At 33.0% G+C, this 22,804-nt stretch overlaps 1 protein-coding gene across 2 annotated transcripts; it reads right to left on the bottom strand.

Annotated features, from left to right (window-relative positions):
• Positions 1-848: 848 nt before the first annotated feature.
• Cog1 (conserved oligomeric Golgi complex subunit 1) lies at positions 849-22,466 on the bottom strand. Of its 2 annotated transcripts, none has more exons than XM_085945911.1 (13): positions 22,242-22,466; positions 21,973-22,140; positions 19,446-19,591; positions 17,990-18,144; positions 13,747-13,981; positions 12,643-12,775; positions 12,383-12,555; positions 11,913-12,218; positions 10,181-10,460; positions 8,499-8,865; positions 7,438-7,878; positions 5,449-5,649; positions 849-1,073 (listed from the first exon to the last, which is right to left on the bottom strand). In XM_085945911.1, exons 1-13 carry the CDS (start codon positions 22,376-22,378, stop codon positions 918-920), a joined length of 2,898 nt encoding a protein of 965 aa, XP_085802037.1. In that variant the 5' UTR covers positions 22,379-22,466; the 3' UTR covers positions 849-917. The 2 variants fall into 2 exon arrangements, with proteins under 2 accessions (XP_085802037.1, XP_085802038.1); XM_085945912.1 differs by lacking the exon at positions 849-1,073 and adding an exon at positions 3,873-4,026.
• Between the last annotated feature and the right edge of the window lie 338 nt (positions 22,467-22,804).

Genomic DNA, 22,804 nt, shown 5'->3' with positions numbered 1-22,804 from the left:
GAACTGAAAAAATTTGGTAGCCACTGCTCAGGCAACTAGGAGAAATTCCAAGCATCAACAAGTATGCTTAACGGTATGATTCGTCGTCGATGGAAAGGAAGTATTACATTGTTATCAGTAGTGTGCAATGACTTTTGCTTATGGCGATACTGTTCAAAAAAAAAATCAAATATACATATTATTATGTAGTATGAATTTGTAACTAATTGAATCTTGATGGACGGCTGATGAAGTATTGTCGAACAAGAACTTCTTGTCACGCCACGTGTTAAAACAGTGAATTAACAAGCCCCTCCTTTGCAGTTAATTGCACTTCCGTTTCAGATGAGGAACGCCCATAAATTTACCATTACATTTTACGCTTCTGTGGAGTATGGATCTATCAATTTATGTAATTTGATGCTTTTAATAATAAAAATAAAATATATAAAACGAGTGATATTAAAATAATCATTATTAGTAAAATTTTGGTTTATTCCGAAGAAGAAAATGAGTCACATCTAAAAAGAGAGCTGATACATTATTTAAACACGCGTTGCCGCCATGATAGGTAAGTCACTGAGAAGTCTTCCATATACAACTACAGCGGTTATCCATGAGATCTTGTTTTCGGACAGTAGTGGTGCGTGATATTGCAAAGTGGCAGCTTTGGGATATTCTAAAAGTATCTATGTAATATTAATAATAATATAGAACTAATTAATTTTGAAAATTAAGTAAATTTGTAATTTATTGTATAATTAATACATCATATTTATTTATATTAAATAGTAATTTCTGATTGGGATTTGAAAAATCACTTTCAATCGATATTAAAAAACAGTTTTTGTAATGTTTATAAAATTATATATTATTATCAATTAAATTATGTACACTTTAGTAAAATATTAATATTATAACATGATGATTTACTCAATTTAACTCCCGAACCAATCGGATGTCATAGACCCGAAGAAAGCAGCAGCACCTGATCTGACGATGTTGGAAGCACCGGCCGTATTTCCTGATGGTGACGGTTCTGGACTACTCTTTACTTGACTTGAAGGACTGATGGATTGTACTTGTTTCTTGCGCTGTAAAATAATTTGCATTAGTATTTTCAAAACAGTCGTCCTTTCACGATTCGATAATCCAAACTGATGCACATTTGTTAGAAGGAAATATTTTTAGGGACAGCAATTTAATACTTAAAAAGTATTAGTAATTTAGAGATAATAAGAGCAAAGATATCGTCTATTGGATGTATTATTAAGCACATAACAAAAAACAGCATGTATCATTAAAAAAAGACAATTTCAACATGTGGATGGTATAATGTAACAATTACAATGATTTATAATATAAAATGTAACACATTATGTATTAGTTAAATACAATTTCAAATCAGCATAATTTAGTAATGAATACTGGATTAACCTGAATATAATGCGATGTTTTTAACCTAAAATATTTGTGTTATATTCGAGCGTTAATGAAAATCATTTGGTACCAGTAGTCAAGGCGATTGGTTTAGAGCCTACCTTAATAAAAATAAATCATGATTATTAATGTATAATAGCGTAGGCTTGATATCAAATGCTTATTTAACATTTAATGTTGACCTTGATTCGTAAACAAATCATATAACTATGAGAATTTATTAACTCGATATCTCGATTATCGTAGCCTTTCTATCCATTCAAATGGATGTAAATATGCCAATGACGTCACAAATAATATTCCCAGGGAATAAAGTGAATATTCCAGATTGTATGAGCGAAATGGAAGCATTTTTGAGAAGCATTTTATCTTGTTTGAATATTTATTTTTTATGCACATTTTGCAAGCTAAGCTGTCTATGGTTCGATTCTGAGGCTGTTCATTTTTTTTTTATAAAATATCTATTTTTAAATAGTAAAATATATCATATTCAGTAAGTAAAATATTGATGAAACAAAATTCAACTTGAAGTCCCTAAGTATGACTTTCCTATCACGTTTTTCATTTACCCAAAGCCCCACCTCTCTCAAACTGGCACTCTTCAACGCTGATATGTAAGTATATGTTTCTACCCTCAAAGTGTCCATTTGGGTGAAATAACGGCTAACAGTTGCATTTTTGTTGTCATTGGATTTTATTGTTATTCTGTGCCGTTTGTCAAAAAAAAGCTTTTAAAAAATGTTCCATTTCTAAAAGATGTGAGTTAGGATCATATTTTATAGGAAGAGGAAAATGAAGCATGGAGCAAAATTGATTCACGCGACACAACATATGATAATAAAAACATGACTTTATAAAAGATTTTCTTTGTCAATATTAAATATTTTTTTATATACGGACGACTCTGCTTAATTGGACCATCAGTTAATTGGGGCAGCCGCGTTTTTGAGCCAAATCTCAAGGAACGGAAACTAAACCAAAAAACTAACAGTAATTTATATGGCTTAATTGAGACAACATTCCGCTCAATTGTGACAGTAAATATAAGATCACAACACACATTATGTAATATTACAACAATTTTACTAATGGTTTTATAAATGCATTTAAAAATTATTAAATCTAAAAAATCTCAACACCACTGCACATGGGTGTACTGAAATATGACTGTATTCTAAAACATTAGATCGAGAGGTTTAAAATAATACTATTTTATGTAATAAAAATGCTTCATCCTTATCAAATGTTTAAAATAAATATAAAGGATAATTAGGCTTCAAAATTATATGAATAGATTATCTACAACGTTTAAGGAATGTCCAGGCTTATACTCTGAAAATGCCATAAAATCTCCATTTTGACCTACGTGGCGCATGTGGGCCCTAAAGCATCGTCCAAAATATACAGTCTTGTTATATTCAAGGCTGCATTATGTTCGGGTTAATACGGCAATATTGCAAATGTTGTAAGTTTGGTTAACAACATTTATTATAGCAGTCAGATTATAAATTGGCAACCACAAGTCTTTTGGGTTTACTATCAAAGCTGTACTGAAACAGCACTAAAACAGAACACAGAGAACCCTGAGCATTGTGAACCCACATTAAAATACCGGACATAAAACAGAAGCCATATGTAATAGCAGTAGCGAAGGGTGGAGGTAGGCTGTTTAGATCAGGCATAAATAGTGAACATTAAACTTTGTTAGTCATATGTATTCATTTTTATTGAAATAAGACTACAATTTACAGATGGTGTTGGTTAGTTTTTACAAATCAATTAAAACCTGCCTAACCAAACCATAATAATTTTGGTATACTTTGGGCGATATGACAAAATTGTGCACACTTTTGCACTCATACTTATTTGATTTCGTTGGATTAGGAATACATATTACACATATTGTTGGTTTATTTTTTTAAATTTATTTAAGCCCTGCCTAACCAAACTATAATAGATAAAAAATATTACATATTATTCTATCCATAAAATATTCAAAGTTATGCATGATTTAATTGCATAATTTTAGATATTTTATAGATAGACAAGAATTTTTTGACTATTATCTATTATGGCTTGGCTTTCGCAGGGTTAAATTGAATTTTAAAAACTAACCAACGCCATCTGTAAATTTTACTCTTATTTCAATGAAAACAAATATCTACATATTACTGACAAAGTTTACTGTGAACTATTTATGGCGGATCAGCGTACCTCCATCCTTCGATTTAGATGCATAACACTTGGGATGTAATTTTTTAAATCAAATTCAAAAGTTGCTCCACCGAAGTAGGTATTTCAGGACGGAAACGTGGTTACAAATTTTATTTTGGAACCAAACCTCAAACTGATGCTATCAAAATGTAAGTTTTCGACTGTTCTGGTTGCTGTCATGTATAATTTCAAGTATCGATAAAATACAGATAGATACTGCAGAGGCAGCCCTGTACATTGCCAATTTAGAAAACAAATGCATATATGGACATAATCTCCAAGTATGTATTATTAAAATCCAGAAAAAATTAACACAACACTCCACAAAAATTATCATGCAATTCAACTCAATACATTACTTTAATATATTTTAAATGTATCCTCTCCAAACCACTGTAATTTAAAAGCAAAAACCATTGATTCAAAGAAATGACTAAACTCTTAATACCCACGTTTTTTAATATAAGTAATACAGTTCACTTATTTTCAGGCCATAGATACATGCTAAAGGTTTTACATAAATAATATCAATAAAGTGATCTACAATATGGCAATAAAATTATTAATTTTACGCATTAACTTTGATATCTTTATTATTTTAAATACTTTTTAACACCCCTATTGATAGCCAATGATAGTAGCATAGTCTTAGTGAAACTGTGGTGTAACAATCACATATATTATGTCTTGTCACGTCACTGGGAATCGAAACCCAGAACCCCACAGGTAAGAAGCCAGAGCTTAGATATTGAACTACGGTGACTGCCATGTATGTATCTATTTGGTTATATTTCCAAATAATGTTTTTACTTGACAATGAAGCAATGTTTGCAGTCATAGGACATAGATGAAGGCCTTCTCCACAATTCAAAATTATTTAAAATTTCTCTTGATGCCATGAATAATATTTGCCATAATATTGTGATGACCGGGACGGAATTTGACCTTATACAAAAATAATAATAACAAAACAGTGAGAACTTATTTAATCTTTAACCTTTTCTATGCCTCATAATATTACTATGGCAGTATCTGACAGGTTGCAGATTTTTAATGACACACATTGAATGTAGAGCGAACTACAATCACTGTAATACCGATAATTTGTGGCTTAGTATTTCATAATTATTCAAACAGATGTCACTGTGTCTTTAATTTTTTAGATTATGCAAATCAATCGACAGTGGCTAGTAATTTGAGTTTAAAATTGAACAAGATAACTCGCGAAATTTGTATGTGTGGCCTGTCGATCACGGCCTCATAGAGCGAGATTACTCGCTGAAGGCATAGAACCGGTTAAATAAAATATAAATTATTAATAACTGTAAATGATCAATACCAAAAAAAATGAATTGTCAAGTTGCCAAATATCTGGATGACTTCTGAGTGAAATGAGGCTTTATCCTTTAACTTTAAATAGATATCTGTCATCTCTTTCGATTGTTAGTTTAATACTGCACTACTTGATGCAAACATCGAAATAATTGTTCGTTGGAATGGCACAAACATTTTAATCGCATCTCCTTCCTACATAACACACTGGATAAGATGCAGAGTTTCGATGACAATTGAATGCCCTATTCAAATTATCTTTGTCAACTATGAAGAACATAATATAATTTAAATTGATGACAAGATGACATCTATTTCATTCTCTTCATTTCAACATGATGACCATAATATTATGTAGAGTAAAAATGAAGGTTTTTATGAAACAAATTATACAGAAAGACAAATATGCTGCTGGCTGTGTTATGATTAAAATTAAACAAAAAACAATTCTTCTAATAATAAATAAAAAGATAAAGATTTTACCTGTTTATCGGTTTGTTTTTTGGTTGAAGAAAGTGGAGCAGTGACTGGAAGCAAAGGAAACCAGGCGACGGAAGTGTTTCCTTGGCTGGCCAGTATATAAGCATTCGGATCCTTGTCAGCTGTTCCGCCAGACGTCAATGGCTTTGAGCCCAGAATGGAGTTGAGCTGGTCGTGGTTTGGAATTAGACTGCCAAGCAATGTCTGAAATTTTTATTTATTATATATAATCTGAAAATGTCTATATTAATAAGTACAGGCTGCCCTTGACTTTCGAACATTCTACTTTCACACAATTCGCTATTTCGTACATTTCATAAAATTTACATTTTTGTTGATAATGCAAACACTGTGCGCTTACATGCAGTCGCACCAGCTCTCTCCTCCGCTCCCTGTCACCTTCTCAAATATGTAAAAGGATGGTATTCAACTATCTCTTGACAAGTTTATAAAGAAAACACCTGATTGCTAATTGCCTTGATAACTTTATTATATTGATAAATAAATAATTTAAAGTACCCTCTACTTTTGAACATTCAACAATCGAACCAGGGAAGTCAGAAATAATGGGAACTGAAATACCTAACGGGTAAGAAGAAGCAGGCAACCGATCTTGAGTAAGGAAGAACATGGGATAGATTTAAACACGTGTTAAGAATACATCATACATCGAATACTGACAACACTGCTCTTGGTTTATGCATTGACGCTCATTTAATATTGGTGTATTACACACACTATTGCATGTCTATAATGCGTGGTTCAATTTCGTAGGACACACACACATTCAGAACCCTGTTTTTTTTTTAAATAAATTCAAATAAATTTGTTGTTTTGTTGTTTTTGTTATATTGTTTTTTAAATAAATTTCAATAAAATTTACTGTATTGGTATATAACCTATCAGAATTCTATTTATTATTTGTTTTGTGATTCGAACACATTTTCAGGTACCAATTACGTGCGAAAATCGAGGGCTGTCTGTAATATGTTGTAGAATATAAATACCTATTTATTTATTATACATGAAAATACAGGTATTAATCGCGAGGGATACGTGTTGGACAATTGAGCGTAGTTATGCACAAAGCAGCCGAGCCACACAAACCTCAAACAGAGATAGAAGCACTTTTATGTAAATTGTGTTTCTTTAAATCAACAAAGCCTCTGTATACTGTGTATACTTTTTGAATGATACATATTATATATATATATGATTTTGTATAACTTTTGAAGAGATAAAAGCATATAATTTATGAAATTTTAGTGTTTTAGCAGTCCAGGTGTTTTGAGTAAAATGATTTTTTTTAGAATGTGCATTCTGCAGAATGCAGCCATCTCTTATTTTTGTAAGAAATGTCTTTATTTTTGATTATTTTCTTTAAAATAGCCTTCTAAGTTACTAAATTATTATGGGAATTTCAAAATTCTGAAAATAATTCGAAAAACTTGTAAATTATACATCAATATTTAGCTGCCTGGCACTATTTTTTATATGAAAAATCTGTATATTATATTATATATAATAAAATGAAAAACATATAATATAATTGAGAAAATAATGTTTATTAATTGAATGTAGAAAAACAAACCTTAGTCACGATTTTAAAAATTTACGTAAGTACATAATATTATCATTTGGCTGCTTTTTGCAGAACGAATATTGCATATTTTTAGAACGCATTTATATGACATTCTTGTATGACAGCAGCTTGGTTGCTTTATGCAAATTGAAAATGTCATATTCTGCGACTTGCAAAATCTTTAAAACGCATTTATATGAGATGTTTGTATGACAGCAGCTTGGCTGATTTGTGCAGAACGTAAAACAAACGTGTGAGATTATGGAAATCACAATAACTCATTTTTTTCAAAATTGTGGCTTGGCTGCTTTGTGCATAACTACGCTCAATTGGAGTAATTATTATATCAGTTTATCGAAAACATTGCTTGAACTGTAATTCTATAAAACTATCCAATTACGATTACATACCTGGACTCTTTGCACCGATCTCTTTGCATTAGTTTGAAGACGGGGGTAAAATACATCATAGTCAAAGGGATCGATCCTCTGCCGCAAGAGATCGCAAACCTCGTGACTATCCGCAAGACCTTTCTTATTGTCTCGCATCACTAACAGCAAAGTCAAATGCCTGACATCCATCAACAGTTGCAGAGCACATTTCTGATTGATCTCTTCCGACTTCTCTTTGACCACTTTCATAAAGTACTCGAGAGCTTTATTGGCAACGGATTCGATATATGTAATATGAATTTTCTTCGGTAACGTATGCGGTATGACTTCATCTAGAATGCGACTTGTAGAATAAAGGAACTGTTGAAGTTTCATTGAAGGACCGGCAGGGATTTTTATCGTCGACGTGATTGGCTGATCTTCGTCATCTTTTTCTTCAATCGTAATTGAATCCCATTGCTGAAAAATAGACATAAATTTGATGAGACCATTTGCTAGATATGTACCTAATACAGTGGAGATGCGTACTAGTTCAAAGGGGGGCTTGAAAAGTTAAACTTTAAGGGGGATTCTATATGCCAACAGAGAACCTAGCGGAAAAATACGAAGCTTGCAATTCGAGAATTCTTTTTGATAATTTACAATTTCAACTGTACTAATTAATAAATATGTATCTGTAAACATTAAAAAGATTTTTTTTTATACTGCACTGTACAGCCGTAGCCATAAAAATTTAAAATAGTATATTATAAAATTATGAGAATTATGTCGAGATGCGTCACGACAACTGAACGAAAACTGAAGTGAGGGGTAAGATCATGTTGTGTTTGAACATGCACCAAACTGAAAAAAACATGAACCGGAACGAAAACCGAAATGAAAAAAATAACGGTTTGAAGTCCTGGTTTCTTCGTCTAGTGACATTTTGTTCGATTACGGACAATTGACAGTTAAATTTTGACACTATGGTATAAATCACGTCTTTGTGTGAGATCGGCAAGCAATATTGTTATCTTTTTTGAGTTGAAATTGTGTTGATTCAGTTAATTTCCATTAATGATTATCCGTCAAATACTTACAATGAGCAAATAATCCATATTAGCCACAATTGTAAACTCCCGAGGCATATCAAGCAGGAGTTCATCAATCCTTTTCATCATAATCTTGATCCAATTAGTCCAGCAGACATGACAGTTTTGGTTGAGCAGTTTACACGCTTCATCCCATGACTCTGTTGCGCCAGGGTCCACAGCCTGGTAATCATCATATACGTTAGAATGCTGCATCCGAGGGGGTACAAAGCAGGTGCGCAGGTTCGGCACTAGTTGGGGAACCGCCTGGAAGAATCTCGCTGTTAAAATGGCAGCGGACTTTTGGTGTAGCTCGGAGATGTTCTTGTCCTGTGTTAGTTTCTCAATGCACTCTTTGTGAATGTGTTCTATGATACTGAAAAAGGCAAATACAAACAATGAAATAGGCAGTCTTCATAGTCCAACGGATAAGGCACTAAATTCTCATCTGGGGGGTCCGAGGATGATTCCCATTGAGATCACACACTACATACCATTATACTAATAGCAGTCGCTCTCATAGCTTCTTTAAGAGTTAAAAATAACTGAATGCATTCTTCACCAATGAAAATATAATATAAGGTGTAACTATATATTATAATATAATTTAAGTATCTTTTCAAACAAGATTTTGCTATACAGGCAGCCCTCGACATTCGCACGTAATTGGTTCCTGAAGATGTGTTCGAATGTTGAATGTTCGAAAGTAGAGGGATGTAAAAACAAAACATCAAAAGGTGTACCTACTTTAAAATATTTATTTATCAATATAATAAAGTTAACGAGGCATATTAGCAATCAGGTGTTTTCTTTATTAACTTGTCAAGAAATTATAGTTGAATACCACCCTTTTATGTATTTGAGAAGGTGACGGGGAGCGGAGAAAAGAGGAGCGACTGCATGGAAGCGCACAGTTTTTGCATCAACAAAATTCTAAATTTTAAGAAATGTACGAAATAGCAAATTCTGCGAAAGTAGAACGTTCAAAAGTCGAGGGCTGCCTGTACTAGATTTCAAACATTCGAACAAACAATACTTGTTTTTAATACCTGGGATATAATGGTTTGATTTTATTCAGACTAGTCTTAGCAGAGCAGTGCATGCAGCTTCTTATAATGTTATAATTTAGAATAGGATGGTGAAACTGGTACATATTTACAAGTCCCATGGATGTGACATGAAAGCCTAATTATCTTTCCCCTCACCCTTCTTGCAAATATGTACTTAGTGGAATTACCAGTCTGTCATCCTAGAAGACCATAGAAAACTATGAATGTATTTGAAAGAAAAGCTGCCATTGAAAGAAAGCACAATTTTTTTATGTAAAAGAATTCATGACAAAGACTTACTTTTACAATAACCTAAAAAATATATCTTCACATACACTTTATGGGGGCGAAAAGATCACGCGGCATATGAAAATGCAGAGACTGCGCTGGATCGGCGACGTGCATAGAACGCCAGAGGATATACCGGCGAGGAGGGCTATGTACGCAACCCCCGATGGTAAGAGAATACCTGGATGGCCGAAATTGAGATGGCTGGAGTGCGCCACGGGAGATTTTAAAATGCTCAGTCAAAGCAACTGAAGAGTGTCGGCACTGGATCGTCCCAGGATGGAGTTTTTGAAAGAGGCCAAGACCCGCCAAGGATTGTAGTGAAAAAATATATTCAAATAGAATTAAGTATACTTAGTTATATTTTCCTTTGAACAATTCTTCATGTAGACTTCGATGGCAACACGGTCTGAATGTTTTCCATTGGATTGGTCTCGGTTATCTAATTTATCCATATAGCTTTTTATATCTTCGTCCAAAGAAACATTGGACACTGCAGAGCTGTTTGACTCTTTCTTTGAGGCGCCGTACAAGTAGATACTTAAGTCATCTAGCAGTGAGAGAAGACTCTGGTCAAAGTCTTCACAAAGCTTCTCAAGGTTCGGAGTGAATCCTCTGTCTTGCATTGTCATGCCTAAAAATATTCAGATATAACATTGAATTAAAATTTCATATAAAAACTTGTACGTAGTTAGCTCAGAATCAATATAAAATTGATTTATTTGAACATTAAGAAAATAAATCTGAAAAGTATGCTTGATAGATTTCTTTTTTGATTATATCTACTCCTGAGGTGGAGCATACGGCGCCTTACTCACGCAATCCATGTCACTGACAGAGAAAAACATTTTAAAATTGCTAAAATATGCAATGACTTGCTTTGTCATTTTAATATGCTTGTCTCATAATCTTCTAAAATGAAAAGGATTGAATTCACTGGGTGATCAATATAAACATTACGTACTATAAGCCGGCTGTCACATCTAAACTCGCCTCGTCTGCCGCACAGCCATAAATCAAACCTTCTGGGAAAATCGATCTAATGTTGCATATGACCGTGTCCACGTAGCGACAGTCGCACGTAACCTCTCGAAATGTATAGATATTTGGATGCCGCAACCGGCGAGCCAGTATAGAAATGACCAATTCGTAGGTATGTGGATGCGTTCTGGCGTCTTCGACTCGCAGCCTGAGATGCATGCGATTTGCTGATAGCAGCATTAGATGTTTTTTTCAAAGTCAAAAGTCGCATTCAACCAATCTGTGAAGCTCCATTTGCAACGTGTGTATTATGAATAAAGATGACATCACATAGACGTATTCGACACGTTTCAGACGAGACGAGTTTTGATGTGAGAGCCGGCTAACAGTTGATGGCGATTCCAGATGTATTTTAGTGTAGTTGCATAATTGAGAAACACAGAAAAATAAATATTCTATGCCTCAGCAGAGTGACACATTTCAGCACAAAGAATATGCTGGCCTGTTAACTGAACATATGATGTGCTTTCATTTACAATTTTGTGTGATTGTTCATCTAAGTATTCCAAATAATGATAAATTGTATAAAAAAGGTTGTTTTAAGCTTCCAACACTATAGGAAGGTGTTTTTGAAGCATGCCACCCTAACAAATAAATCTCAGAACACAAGTGTGATTTTATCACAGATAAATTTGCAATGCGAAATGACTAAGTAGGTAGTGTAAACATTAACCTTAATATGTAACCATTTCAGATGACATTTATATATTTAGGTCTATCTCAAGAGTATTTCCAATAACTACAACAGCAAGCTGATTTTACCGTGCCTACATTTTGATAGTAAGTTGAGTTAGTTGTTAGTCTAGTTTCATTCAAAATATTAGATTACAAGCGAAGTCCTTCACTTTCTGACCATTTTCATATACAGAAATCGATTAATAAGAAATAATTTAGTCAAAAAGTATTATTTTTCAGTTAGTAAGTCGTAATTTAGGAGGAATACCCGTAGTTCAAATTCTTTAATTAAACAATCTTTTTGAGGCAAAATTATATGCAATTATTTTAACAAATTTTTTATACATATTGGGAATTTTTATTGCAATACCTTTCATCAGATGATTGATGGAGCTAATAATGTCCTCTTTGGAGTCGATATATGATTGTCCAATCAAATCGTTCCACACGAACCAATTGAGATTGACTTCTTTTTCACGGCAACCGTATTTACTGACTGTCTCCAACATTTTCTCAATACTTTTTATCAGGCTAGTTGAAATGGTCGACCATTTAACGGCGATGATGTCTCTTAGCCTTTTGGTGAGCAACGGCTGGAACTGAGACGACCACACGTTGGAGTTGTGATGATCTATCGAAAGAGCTGCACAAATTTCCGTCCAATTGGATGGAGTTTCTGACAAGAGAAGGCGTAAAGATAATATTAATTTCTATTGATAACATAAACTTACAAACTTGAAAATACATAATTTTGAAAAACATATCTTTTATTCCAGGGGTCACGGGTCCTCATCACTGCTCTAAAGTTGTATACAATAAATGGCATAAAACTATACAAACCAATGCTTGTTGCTTCTTCTCGTATGCTGTGAAGTGACTTGGCATTATTGATGTATTTCAATAATGATTCTACTCTTTCGGCTGAAAACTTATTCACCCAAGACATCCATGACCCGATGCAATCGGAGAGTTCAGATTTACTTATGGGTTGTAAAGGTGCTGGAGGTGTTAACCTATAGAAGAAAAAATAGATATCAATAAAAAATATTTACGTCAATATAAATTAAGACATTTTAATTTTAGTAGCGATTTCATCTTACTTGTAATCAGCAACAATTGATGGTATAAATTTCAACCCGAGAGGATCGTGAAACTGTACCAAAGTTATCAAAGGAGGTGCATTTTTACGAAACAGTTTATTGAGGTTATGTACAATCAGTCCTTCTCCATTTTCTATTAAAAAAGAAATCAATATATTAATTTTTAACGAAATAAATAAAATTAAATTTGTCGACTTGGTCAACCAGGCGGAACGAGCAGTAACAAACAAAATCAAACAAAGGCTTTAACTAATTTGGTACATTTCACGTAAACAACACATACAGATGATTACACACATTTATACGCACACACGCTCAATGTCACAACTTGAGACTATAGGTACATGTTTACAGGGAATTTGAATACATATTTATTAATCTTTTTCCCATTGCATTTGATGGAAAACAGTCCCTTTAACAAAACACTGAACTACAGACAGAATTGTTTAGCCCGAGTTTTAATCACAATTATGAGCATTTTTTTTTTATATCTATTATAGTGCCTCCTTTCTTCCGTGAAATATCTATTATAATAAGGTAAAATATAATATTTTTTGTTCCATAACATTTTCCCGCTATTTTCATGTAGTTTCTGTAGTCTCGTTTTATTTTAGTACATACATTTAATACCCGGTTTTATATTTTTATTTCCAGCAATTTACATTAGAAATATTCAAAATTCAATACCGAGCGGATAAGGTCGTGGGTCCCGAGTTCGAATCTCGGGTCTGACAAAAAATTACATGTCGGTTTTCAATATGTGTTTAGACCCAGAGTATGGACCTAATAGATTAAGCAAGTTGCTTATATCGATTTCTTGGAAAGATCAACAAAAAAATCTGTTAATTCAACCTCCGCTCTGTGGTGGCCAATTTATGATCTTCTTATGATCGAACATGGTAAAAAAAGACTTTTTCTGTTACCTACCACAACCTACCTTCCTTCTAACAGGTACTCTTTGCCATTCCCCTATTGTATTAGTGTATAAGCAATAGCTAATACTACCATCGATATTCACAGTTTCGGGCCGAAGCCTGACTAAAGTGGGTTTTCGCAACCTCATAAAATATTAATTAAAAAATATTTTTTAAAATATTAACTTACCAACAAAGCAGCTGTGTAGAAGTTCAACAGTTTTAACTATAACTTTAACGCTGGAGGCGACCCTTTTCTTTATATCCTCTTTCACATTTCCTTGTGCAACATTTGAATCAATATCTGCCGTTAGAATCTCTGACAAACTGTTGGTACTATGCAACATAATGAAGGTGTTCATCAATTCAATCAAACTTTTCTTATTGTCAAGTAAGAATAAGCTAGCCAAGCATGAGGCAGCCACCTAAAATACAAATAAGTTGTAGCAATGAGATTATTTTATCGCCAGGCTTATAAATATTTCCTAGATTAACATATTATACTACTTCCCAATAATTATCTGGCAACTAATGACATTACCTTTTTTCACTTCCAAAACGAATCTTTTGCGTCGAGCCCATAAGACACCAATTGGAAAAGTTGTACGGCTCATAATCCACTGCCTGGATATACAGACATGTTCAGTGTTTTTTTAAATTCATTTTCGTCATGTTTTCGAGTACTTGCCTACCTTGCTACCCAAAGCGTTAGACCGGAACTCGGAGCAGGAGCACGGAGCAATGGGGTTTTACCCAGAGCACCAAAAAATTGTAATGCTCCACTGCTCCGGATGTTTTTTTTTACTTATTAATTTAAACAAAGCTTCTCCCATAGCAGATACGAAATCAGAGGTTTTAAAAGTGTTGAATTAATAATATTTTTTTCCTAACAAATTTTATAAACATTTTTGTAGTCGGTAGAATAAATTATAAGAATAAAAATAGTAGACCTCTAAATAAGAACCTCATATTATTGATATGCTGAATTTGTGAAGTGACACCTTTTCTTGAACCTATCATATTTAGGTTCAAATTCAGTGCAAATATTTTTCAAAAAAAAATCTAATACTAAAAAACACGAAAGTGTAAACAAATATAATTTTATTCATTTTCATAAGCTAACATTACAAATTATAAGTTTAAAACATTCACAAGATGGCATGAAAGATTTCTGTTATTATTGCGTTTTTATTAAATTATAAAAAAATGACTCATAAAAGAAAGCAATTCAATGAATATTTGTCGAGGAACGTTTTTTTTTTTAAATTTAGTACACAACAATTATGATTTAAGAAACAATTATTATAATAGCATGTATTTGACGTCTGTACGTTTTGGTCGCCGCGGAGGATTTCGGAACATTAGTGTATAGAAAATTTATAATTGGTTCCTTAATTAGTGTATTGGTTTAACGGTATGCAATGTATTAGAATAACTATTATAAATTGTTTTTTTTTATAATTTTATTTTCTTTTCTATTGATAGCTATTAATTGATAATTGATATTATTATATTGATAGATATTAATTGTTAACTTGATAATTATTATATTGAGGGTTTCTTATATCCATCGACCGTGTTAGTCTGATCAACGAGTTCAGGCAATACACAATTCATATAAATCTTGTCACTTGTGATGTGAAGAGTAATATTGTTTTTATTATTCAATGAAATAGGTTCTTACCTCAATATATGTTTTACTTGAGTTAAATAATTACTAATAAATGCCTAAGGTGATTCCATTCAATTCAACTCGGCATTAAATATATTAAATTCTAAAAGTTTTGTACTATTTCATTTGAGTCGTTTTATGCGATCCTGGTTTCGCCTTTCGACATCGTCAGGATGCGCACTCCTCAAATATACACTGACAACGAAAGCAGCTAATTCTCACTTAACAATAAATTAATACAATAAAGTAAGGTAAAAACTTTATCACCTACCTATTAAGTCAAAGTGCACAATGAAAAATTTAACAAACAATTAATTATGAATAGTTGAATTGTGGCAGTATGAAAAAAAAAGATTTTACCACAAACCATCTGAAAAATACATACATCATAAAACATATACGTGATTTTGTACCCCAAAACACTTATTTTATTATTATTTTGACGATTAGGAAAATTATGACACATGTTTCAGTGGCCATTACTATGACAGCATTCGAAAACGTATTTTACTTTAAATTTTCTACAAATTTACTATTTGTGACATAAACCACTTAAGATCGATAATAAATAGACCTTGAAAAATAATATTATTTTGTTTCTATTGATAATGCCAATAAACATACTCCTGGATACGTCCCTTTGAAAATAACAAAACATGGCGACCCAGGTACATAAAAACTGTATTAAGCCCAACCAAGTAGGTATTTATCAAAATAATTAAAGTCCACCTATATTTTATCTAAACTGCTCAAGTCCAAAATATTTTTTTTTATAAATGTTGCACCGAACGAATACCTTTAGGACTTCTTTGTAGCCATCGTGGTTATAAGATTCAATTATCTTACAATATCTCACATGCTGCAACCATTTGTATTACAAGATAATAAATAATATAATATAACTACATTTTTCTCAGTTTGACATTCACTGGTATTTTATGATGTTTGATTTGTCAACACAAATTATAACACCTGGTCTACGTTATGTGGTCTTGCCAATTTGATTGTTACTGCAATGCGAGTAAAGGTCATTTTTCTATGAGTTAAAATACTGTTCGCGACGGATAAAATTTTGGAAAAAAAAGACGTCCTCACCCGTTGAAATTCACAAGCCTACTAAGGATAGAAATGAGAAATTAGAAAAACTATATGGATTAATCGATCAAATGGTCTCTTTTTGTTAATTTTGCAAAATAATTATATATCTAAATTGTCTGAAAATAGGATAAATACATGAAAACGTACGACGTGTTTTGGTAATATAGCGTCACTAATTGTACCGAATTTATAGGGTTTTATTTATTTTTTCATTGTTAATTATTATTTATAGTATTACGGAAATGTTATATTATAATAAAAAAATATTTTTATTGTGCAGTATATATTATTTTGTGAGAAAAAATCATTCAAAATTGGCTGATGTATACTCAAACTAAAATGGCTTTAAAATCTTTATTTTTCTGAAATTAAAAAAAGTACGTGAGTTAATCAATGAAATGTATTGTTTTACCCATTTCTTTCATACAATATATACCTGCAAAACTATTATTAAGTTCAAAAATTCACTGTGGCGTGACAGTCGTTTTGGCCAATTTCGAAAACAGGACCGACTATTTGTCATTTATTTTAAAAAGTAAAGCGAATCAGAAAATTTTAATGACACAAAAAGTGTTATTTGAATATTATTTATTAGATTTTAAATAAATAAAGTGTTTATTATGTGTCAATTCGTGTTAAACGTCCTTGCCATTTCCACGATTCTGAGAAGACAGGAAAAAACGGGTCCAATGGCCTTAATGAAAATATTATATTTCACACTTTGTAACACTGGAATTATTTGAAATACGGCAACACTGCCGAGTGATAAATAACCTCACTTTTTTGACAGAAGAGCCAGGTAATGAAAGACGACTTGCTCTCGAAAATTTTGTATAATAGAATTAATAATTAAAAAGGACGAATAATAAATCTTATTTCAAAACTACTTCATTTTTAACATTTGTATACATATAATACCTATTAAAACTTTTTGCTTGGAGCGGAACAGACCCTGGAGCAGAGCTGGAGCAAGTATTAGATTCTGGAGCGGAGCAACTCAAAAAAAGCTCCGCTTCAACCCTCTGCTTATAGCACTTTCGCTGGTAGAGTGAATCTGGCTATTGTGTAAAGAAACCCTGTCATAGCCGATTCAAAAATCAATAAACAAAAAGCCCTATGTGGACCTTAGTCAGCCAAATCACTGACCTTACGATTGACAGTTAATCACGCTAGTAAGTGTATCATCGAGGCCGTGGCAAATATTATTTTTTTGCGAACACTACTTGACAAGGTGGATAAAGTTAGACAAAATAGATTACTTTGATTTCGAACCGATTGGCCAATAGCGTAAATCACTCGACAAAACATGTATCAAATTTTTGACACTTCAATTTAGTGCATCATGCATTCGAAGACAAAGTATAATCCATATTATGTAGCTAGGTACTACATAAATGAGTAACATTGTGAAGCAATCAACCCTAATGGAAGTGAAGATGGGATGGTTCTATTTTTCTGTAATTCTATGCGTAGTTGTCCTACATAGATGACTCTGATCGAGACAAAATAAAAAAATTCACCTGAAATGTTCGCCACACAGACATACGCTTTTTTTATCTCCAATATGCTGTATAATATAAATATTGTTTCTTTGTGTTCAATAAGTAATTAAATAACTCTATATTGCTTCTAGTGACTTGGCATTATTGAATATTTGGCTTACTTCAGATTTTAAATCAGCATTCCCGAGTTGATTTTGACAGGCCTCAGTCAATAGCTGATTAAAATTGCTCAAAGAATTCCACTGCTTGTGTACCACGGGCATGAGGGCCATAATGTTTTTATTTCCGCTGTGACTACCAGTCTCCAATTTAAGACCTGAAAAAGAACACAATAAGCACCCATCATATAATGACAATTCATAATGGTTTTCTAAGTTTTAATGGATGCCATTTTCTCTCCTGTTCCATTGGGTCAAAATTTTTTGATGTGTCTTTATTTGCCACTAACTGTCAATATTTTATCGAGTCAGATTTCGAGCCAAATCCCGGCCATAGTGCTAGTGATGTTCCGCAGGGGTAGGCAGGTCATGCACTGCATAGGGGTGGCACATTATAAAGGGCGGTGAATAAAGAAACGAATACAAATATTACAACTTTTGAGAGTTGTGGCAGTTTTCCATGAAAAGATGACGAGGTCGCTTAATTAGAAAGTAGGTTATGCTTCATTAAAAAATAATCAAAGTATAAAAAATCCTGACAACATAACTATTGTTGTATTGTAACACCCGTAGTACATTAATGCATAATGGCGGTGTCTCTAAACCTGTTTGCATTACATACCGTACCTAAAACCATCACTGTTTGAGAGTGGATTTCGTGGAAAATGCTTTCATTCTCAATGGATAGTATGTCAATTTAAAGATTTTTGGTGTACTTGGCTGTTTTAAGTAGCCGAGAGTAAATAATAAAATTAGGTTTCCGACATGTTTTCAGTAAATTTTAAACTGAAAATGAAAGGTATTCTAAGCAGGGCATTAAAGTTTTTGGTTCAGTTCCGGTTTGAAGCGTATGTTCGTATGTATCGCTTCACCACTGACACCCGCATTTTTCGGGTACATTCTTCATCCCCAGACACTCCGCCCTTTGAGTCCAACGATAAACATCTAGACGCAGCTATAACTAAAAGTGCTCAACAACAAGTTATTGTGAGCTGTCGCATTCACAAGTAGTTATCCAATGCGCATGGCCTTACATTCATAATAATTGTTAGTTAGTTAGAGTCTGTTTGTATCGTCCGCGCTTTTTTATCTTTTAGACATGCCGTTCGGTAGCCAGATCACTTGGGTCAAGATCCAGTCATGAAATCCTGATGAAGAAGAAGTAATAGTTCAATTTACCTTAATAATTTGTATTTTTTCGTTCCCAGGAGGGGGGGTCCAGACCCGAAACCCCCCCCCCTTGTGTGCACGCCTGGATAAAGAATAAATGCCCTTTTCATAGACAAGCGTCCCTCGGAATGCCGCATAATATGACCAAAGTATGCTAACATTTTAAACCGAAATTGATTACAATCCAATTGTGAAAAATAGGCATCTTTTGAAGATTCTGGTACTCTCTGACAAAGTGACCGTGGATAACCACCGCTGTAACAATAGATAGGTGCCTAATTGTGCTTACCTGTAAAAATATGTCTGGCAAATAAATACAGTTGTGTAGCTGTTAGAAAATCTTCCACATCAACGCTGCTCCAAATTTGTTCCGGAATTGTCATCAATATTTTTATTTGGATCGCTATTCCGTGGACACTTCTATTAAGGGCAGGTCTGAAATATACGGGGTTTTCTTTTTGAAATCTATAATTGTCTTACAATCTTACGTAGTCTTTACTTTCTTTTCTTTTCATATATAAACATATATAAACAATACCGATTCGCCACTCCAGATACGTCTAGGGTAAAATTTTGGCTATGTTGGATATGGACTTATTATATTGCACAGTAGGTACTTCTCAATAGAAAATACTGTCATGAAATATTATTATCAATACCAATTAAGTAATGTGTACAATTATATAATATTAATAATTAATAAAGGCTGCGCCTCCAGCCAGTAAGGCTCTCATAAAATGTAGCGAAAAATATAAATAAGTTGTAAGCCCTTCGTTTGGGACTTGAGATCCAGGTGGTGAAGGTGGACCGTGTGTCTACTGGAGCTCTCGTGATGATTGACGATTTCTATAATGCCGTATAATTAAATATCTAATTAAAACTATCGATTGTAAATGATGTTAAAACAACTCCGATTAAATAATATGAAACCGTGTGATTGCGAGTTCATTATTATCGTGGTAGTTGCCATGCTTACATCCACGATGGCTGACGCGTCAGCTTATAATATTGTGGGTCCCAGGTTCAAATCCTGGGTCTGCCATATATACATATTGTTTTTCAATTTGTGTTTGAGTCAGAGTATCGACCTAATAGGTTGAGCAAGTGGCTAACATCCATTTCGCGTAAAAACAAAAATCTGTTAATCACAAACCTCCACTCTTTGGAGGCCCATATGATCTTATTAGGATCATACATGATCAAAAAAAAAAGTTGGCAAGCAGCGCTTTCTCCACCTTTGCGTTGCCGTGTTGGGTTAAGGCATCCCAAAGAAGGCGTGGTAAATGTGCCGCAGAGGTGGACATGAGATTTTACAACTTTCTTTTTAAACCAAACCAAACCTAATCTAACCTACACCAACCTAATATTACTTCATATAATCTTAGTTTGTGATAATTGTGTATCAAAATGTATGAAAATTTCACATTTTCAATTAACGATTATTGGATTGAAAAGCCGATGCGCCGAGAGAAAAAGGTATTTATTATAATTGTCTACATCATGGTTTCCCAAACTATGGGTCGCGAGCGAATATTGAGTGGGCCCTCGCCACTGTATACATGAATTTAAAAAAATAGGTGAAAATAGGAAAATAGGGAAAAATAGATATAAATAAGTGATACATTTGATATTTCATTCAGCTATTTATAATTCCTAAAAATTGAAATAAACTTAAGTTACAGAAAATATTGTGATAAAATAATAATAATTTGAATTGCCAATGCACTACAGATGGCAGGCAGCACAGTCGCGGATTTTTGCAGTTCACGATAAAATTCGAGTGTTCATAAAAAAGCTTATGTTGTGGAAAAGTTGTATTGAGAATGGCAAGTATGATTGTTTTGAAACACTTGAAACTTTTATTATTGAAAATCAAGTGCAGCTTAAGATGAACGTACTGTCTAAAATTTCCAGTCATTTATCACTGTTAATAGATTACTTTGACGACTATTTTGGGGAAGAGATGAAAAAGTTTGATTCGTTGCGTTGGAATTGTAGCCCATTTCAAGACGACTTACCAACTAGTATGTCAACAAAAGCAAGTGAAGAACTCATTGATTTATCAGAAGATACGTCACTGAAAAATAGTTTCAATCGTAAATAATTAACGAAATTCTGGCTCTCGGTTGTTCCTGTTCGATGAAGCTATGAAAGTCCTCCTCCTCTTTACTACCTCATATCTGTGTAATGTCGGATTTTCGGCTATGGTTAACATTAAAACTAAATACCGAAATAAATTGGATATATCAAACTCACTGCGATTAAAAGTAACTAAAGTTGAAGTTGATGCTAAAACTGTAATGAAGAAAAATAAGAAACAAATACATCCTTGCCATTGAAATAACTTTGTAAAAAAAACCTTGCAGGTGTAGGTATTTAAGTAATATTTTTTTTTTAAGTTGTGTTTTTTATTTCAACAGTCTGTCATTCATGTTGGTAACACTTATATAAAAAATATTTTTTTTATTTCAAATAGAACAAATAAGACAGCATTAAGTAGGGGATAGCCACTAGGGAATATGAGCATTACCAATATTTATGCCCTCTTTTCTTTAAGACAGCTAAGAGGTGGGTCCCAAGATTGGAAATTTTTGTTAGATGGGTCGGACCTCAGTCAACTTTGGGAACCACTGGTCTACATGGAATAAACTGTTTTCGTAAAAAAATATATATAAATGCTCGTGTCCACCTCTGCGGCACAATTACCGAAGCCGTTCCCTAACATACATAAGAACATACTATTGAATTGTCCAAAGAATTTGATAGCTTGTCACACTGGATAATATAAAATTCTATATCACCAAGTAAAAACATACTTTTCAACACCGCTATTGACAGCTTCACTTTTAAAACCAATTAAATATGAATCGTGTAGATTTCGGCAAGTGACTGTCATATTTTCAATGTGTTTTATGCAATTACTAGCAGTCGACTTCATATCACCAATTGTATCAGCGGCCTCTATTAGATCTCTGTATCTTTCCCTGAAATCCAACAATGTAAATACATGACACATTTATTATTGTAATAGTTATAATTTTCGTCGTGTTCATTGAAATAATATGTATGAAATTCTATTGCCCACCCAACCATCACCCTCAATTCTTCCTTTTTCCGCTCGATCTCATGGAGTAATTTCTTTTGGGTGTCATCTATTTCATTGACAGAATGTTCTTGAAACAGAACATCAGGATCGATGTTTAATAAGCTTTTGGCGGGCATTGTCAGGATTGTTTTTAGACTTTAACACACAATATTAATACAAATGACAGTTAAAATTTGACACATAGTCACCGTAGACAACAATGGCAACAGTGTTGCCAAGTCAAAATCTAAAATTTCAGTAGATTTTGACAAAAAATTCAGTAGATTTCATAAAATATCAGTAGATTTTGAAAAATGTGGTTTATTAGAAATGATTTAAAACTATAAGAATAACAGTAACTAATAATATTAATTTATTGTAAACAATGATGATATTAATGGGTAAAATGGCGCTCTTGGGTAGAGTTACAATGCTTTTTATGTCAATTTAGAAGTGTATAACATCAAAAAAGGTCATGCGTAAATCATTTCAAGTTAATTATCAAAATAATCATCAGTTAATTTACAATTATGGAGAAACACAAATATCAGTAGATTTCTTGA

This window comes from Rhyacophila brunnea, unplaced genomic scaffold (genome assembly GCF_057557595.1).
Source record: "Rhyacophila brunnea isolate RB1 unplaced genomic scaffold, BYU_Rbru_1.0 scaffold_19, whole genome shotgun sequence".
Taxonomy (NCBI): domain Eukaryota; kingdom Metazoa; phylum Arthropoda; class Insecta; order Trichoptera; family Rhyacophilidae; genus Rhyacophila; species Rhyacophila brunnea.
This window is presented reverse-complemented; position numbering and strand designations above follow the sequence as displayed.

Excerpts from the sequence above, each read along its gene's own strand:
- Cog1 (XM_085945911.1), bottom strand. The coding sequence starts at position 22,378 with ATGCCCGCCAAAAGCTTATTAAACATCGATCCTGATGTTCTGTTTCAA. Across the intron at positions 13,982-17,989 it reads ATGCTGATTTAAAATCTGAA|GTGGCTGCCTCATGCTTGGC; the intron begins GTAAGCCAAATA and ends TTTGTATTTTAG. Across the intron at positions 12,556-12,642 it reads TCAATTGTTGCTGATTACAA|GTTAACACCTCCAGCACCTT; the intron begins GTAAGATGAAAT and ends TTTCTTCTATAG.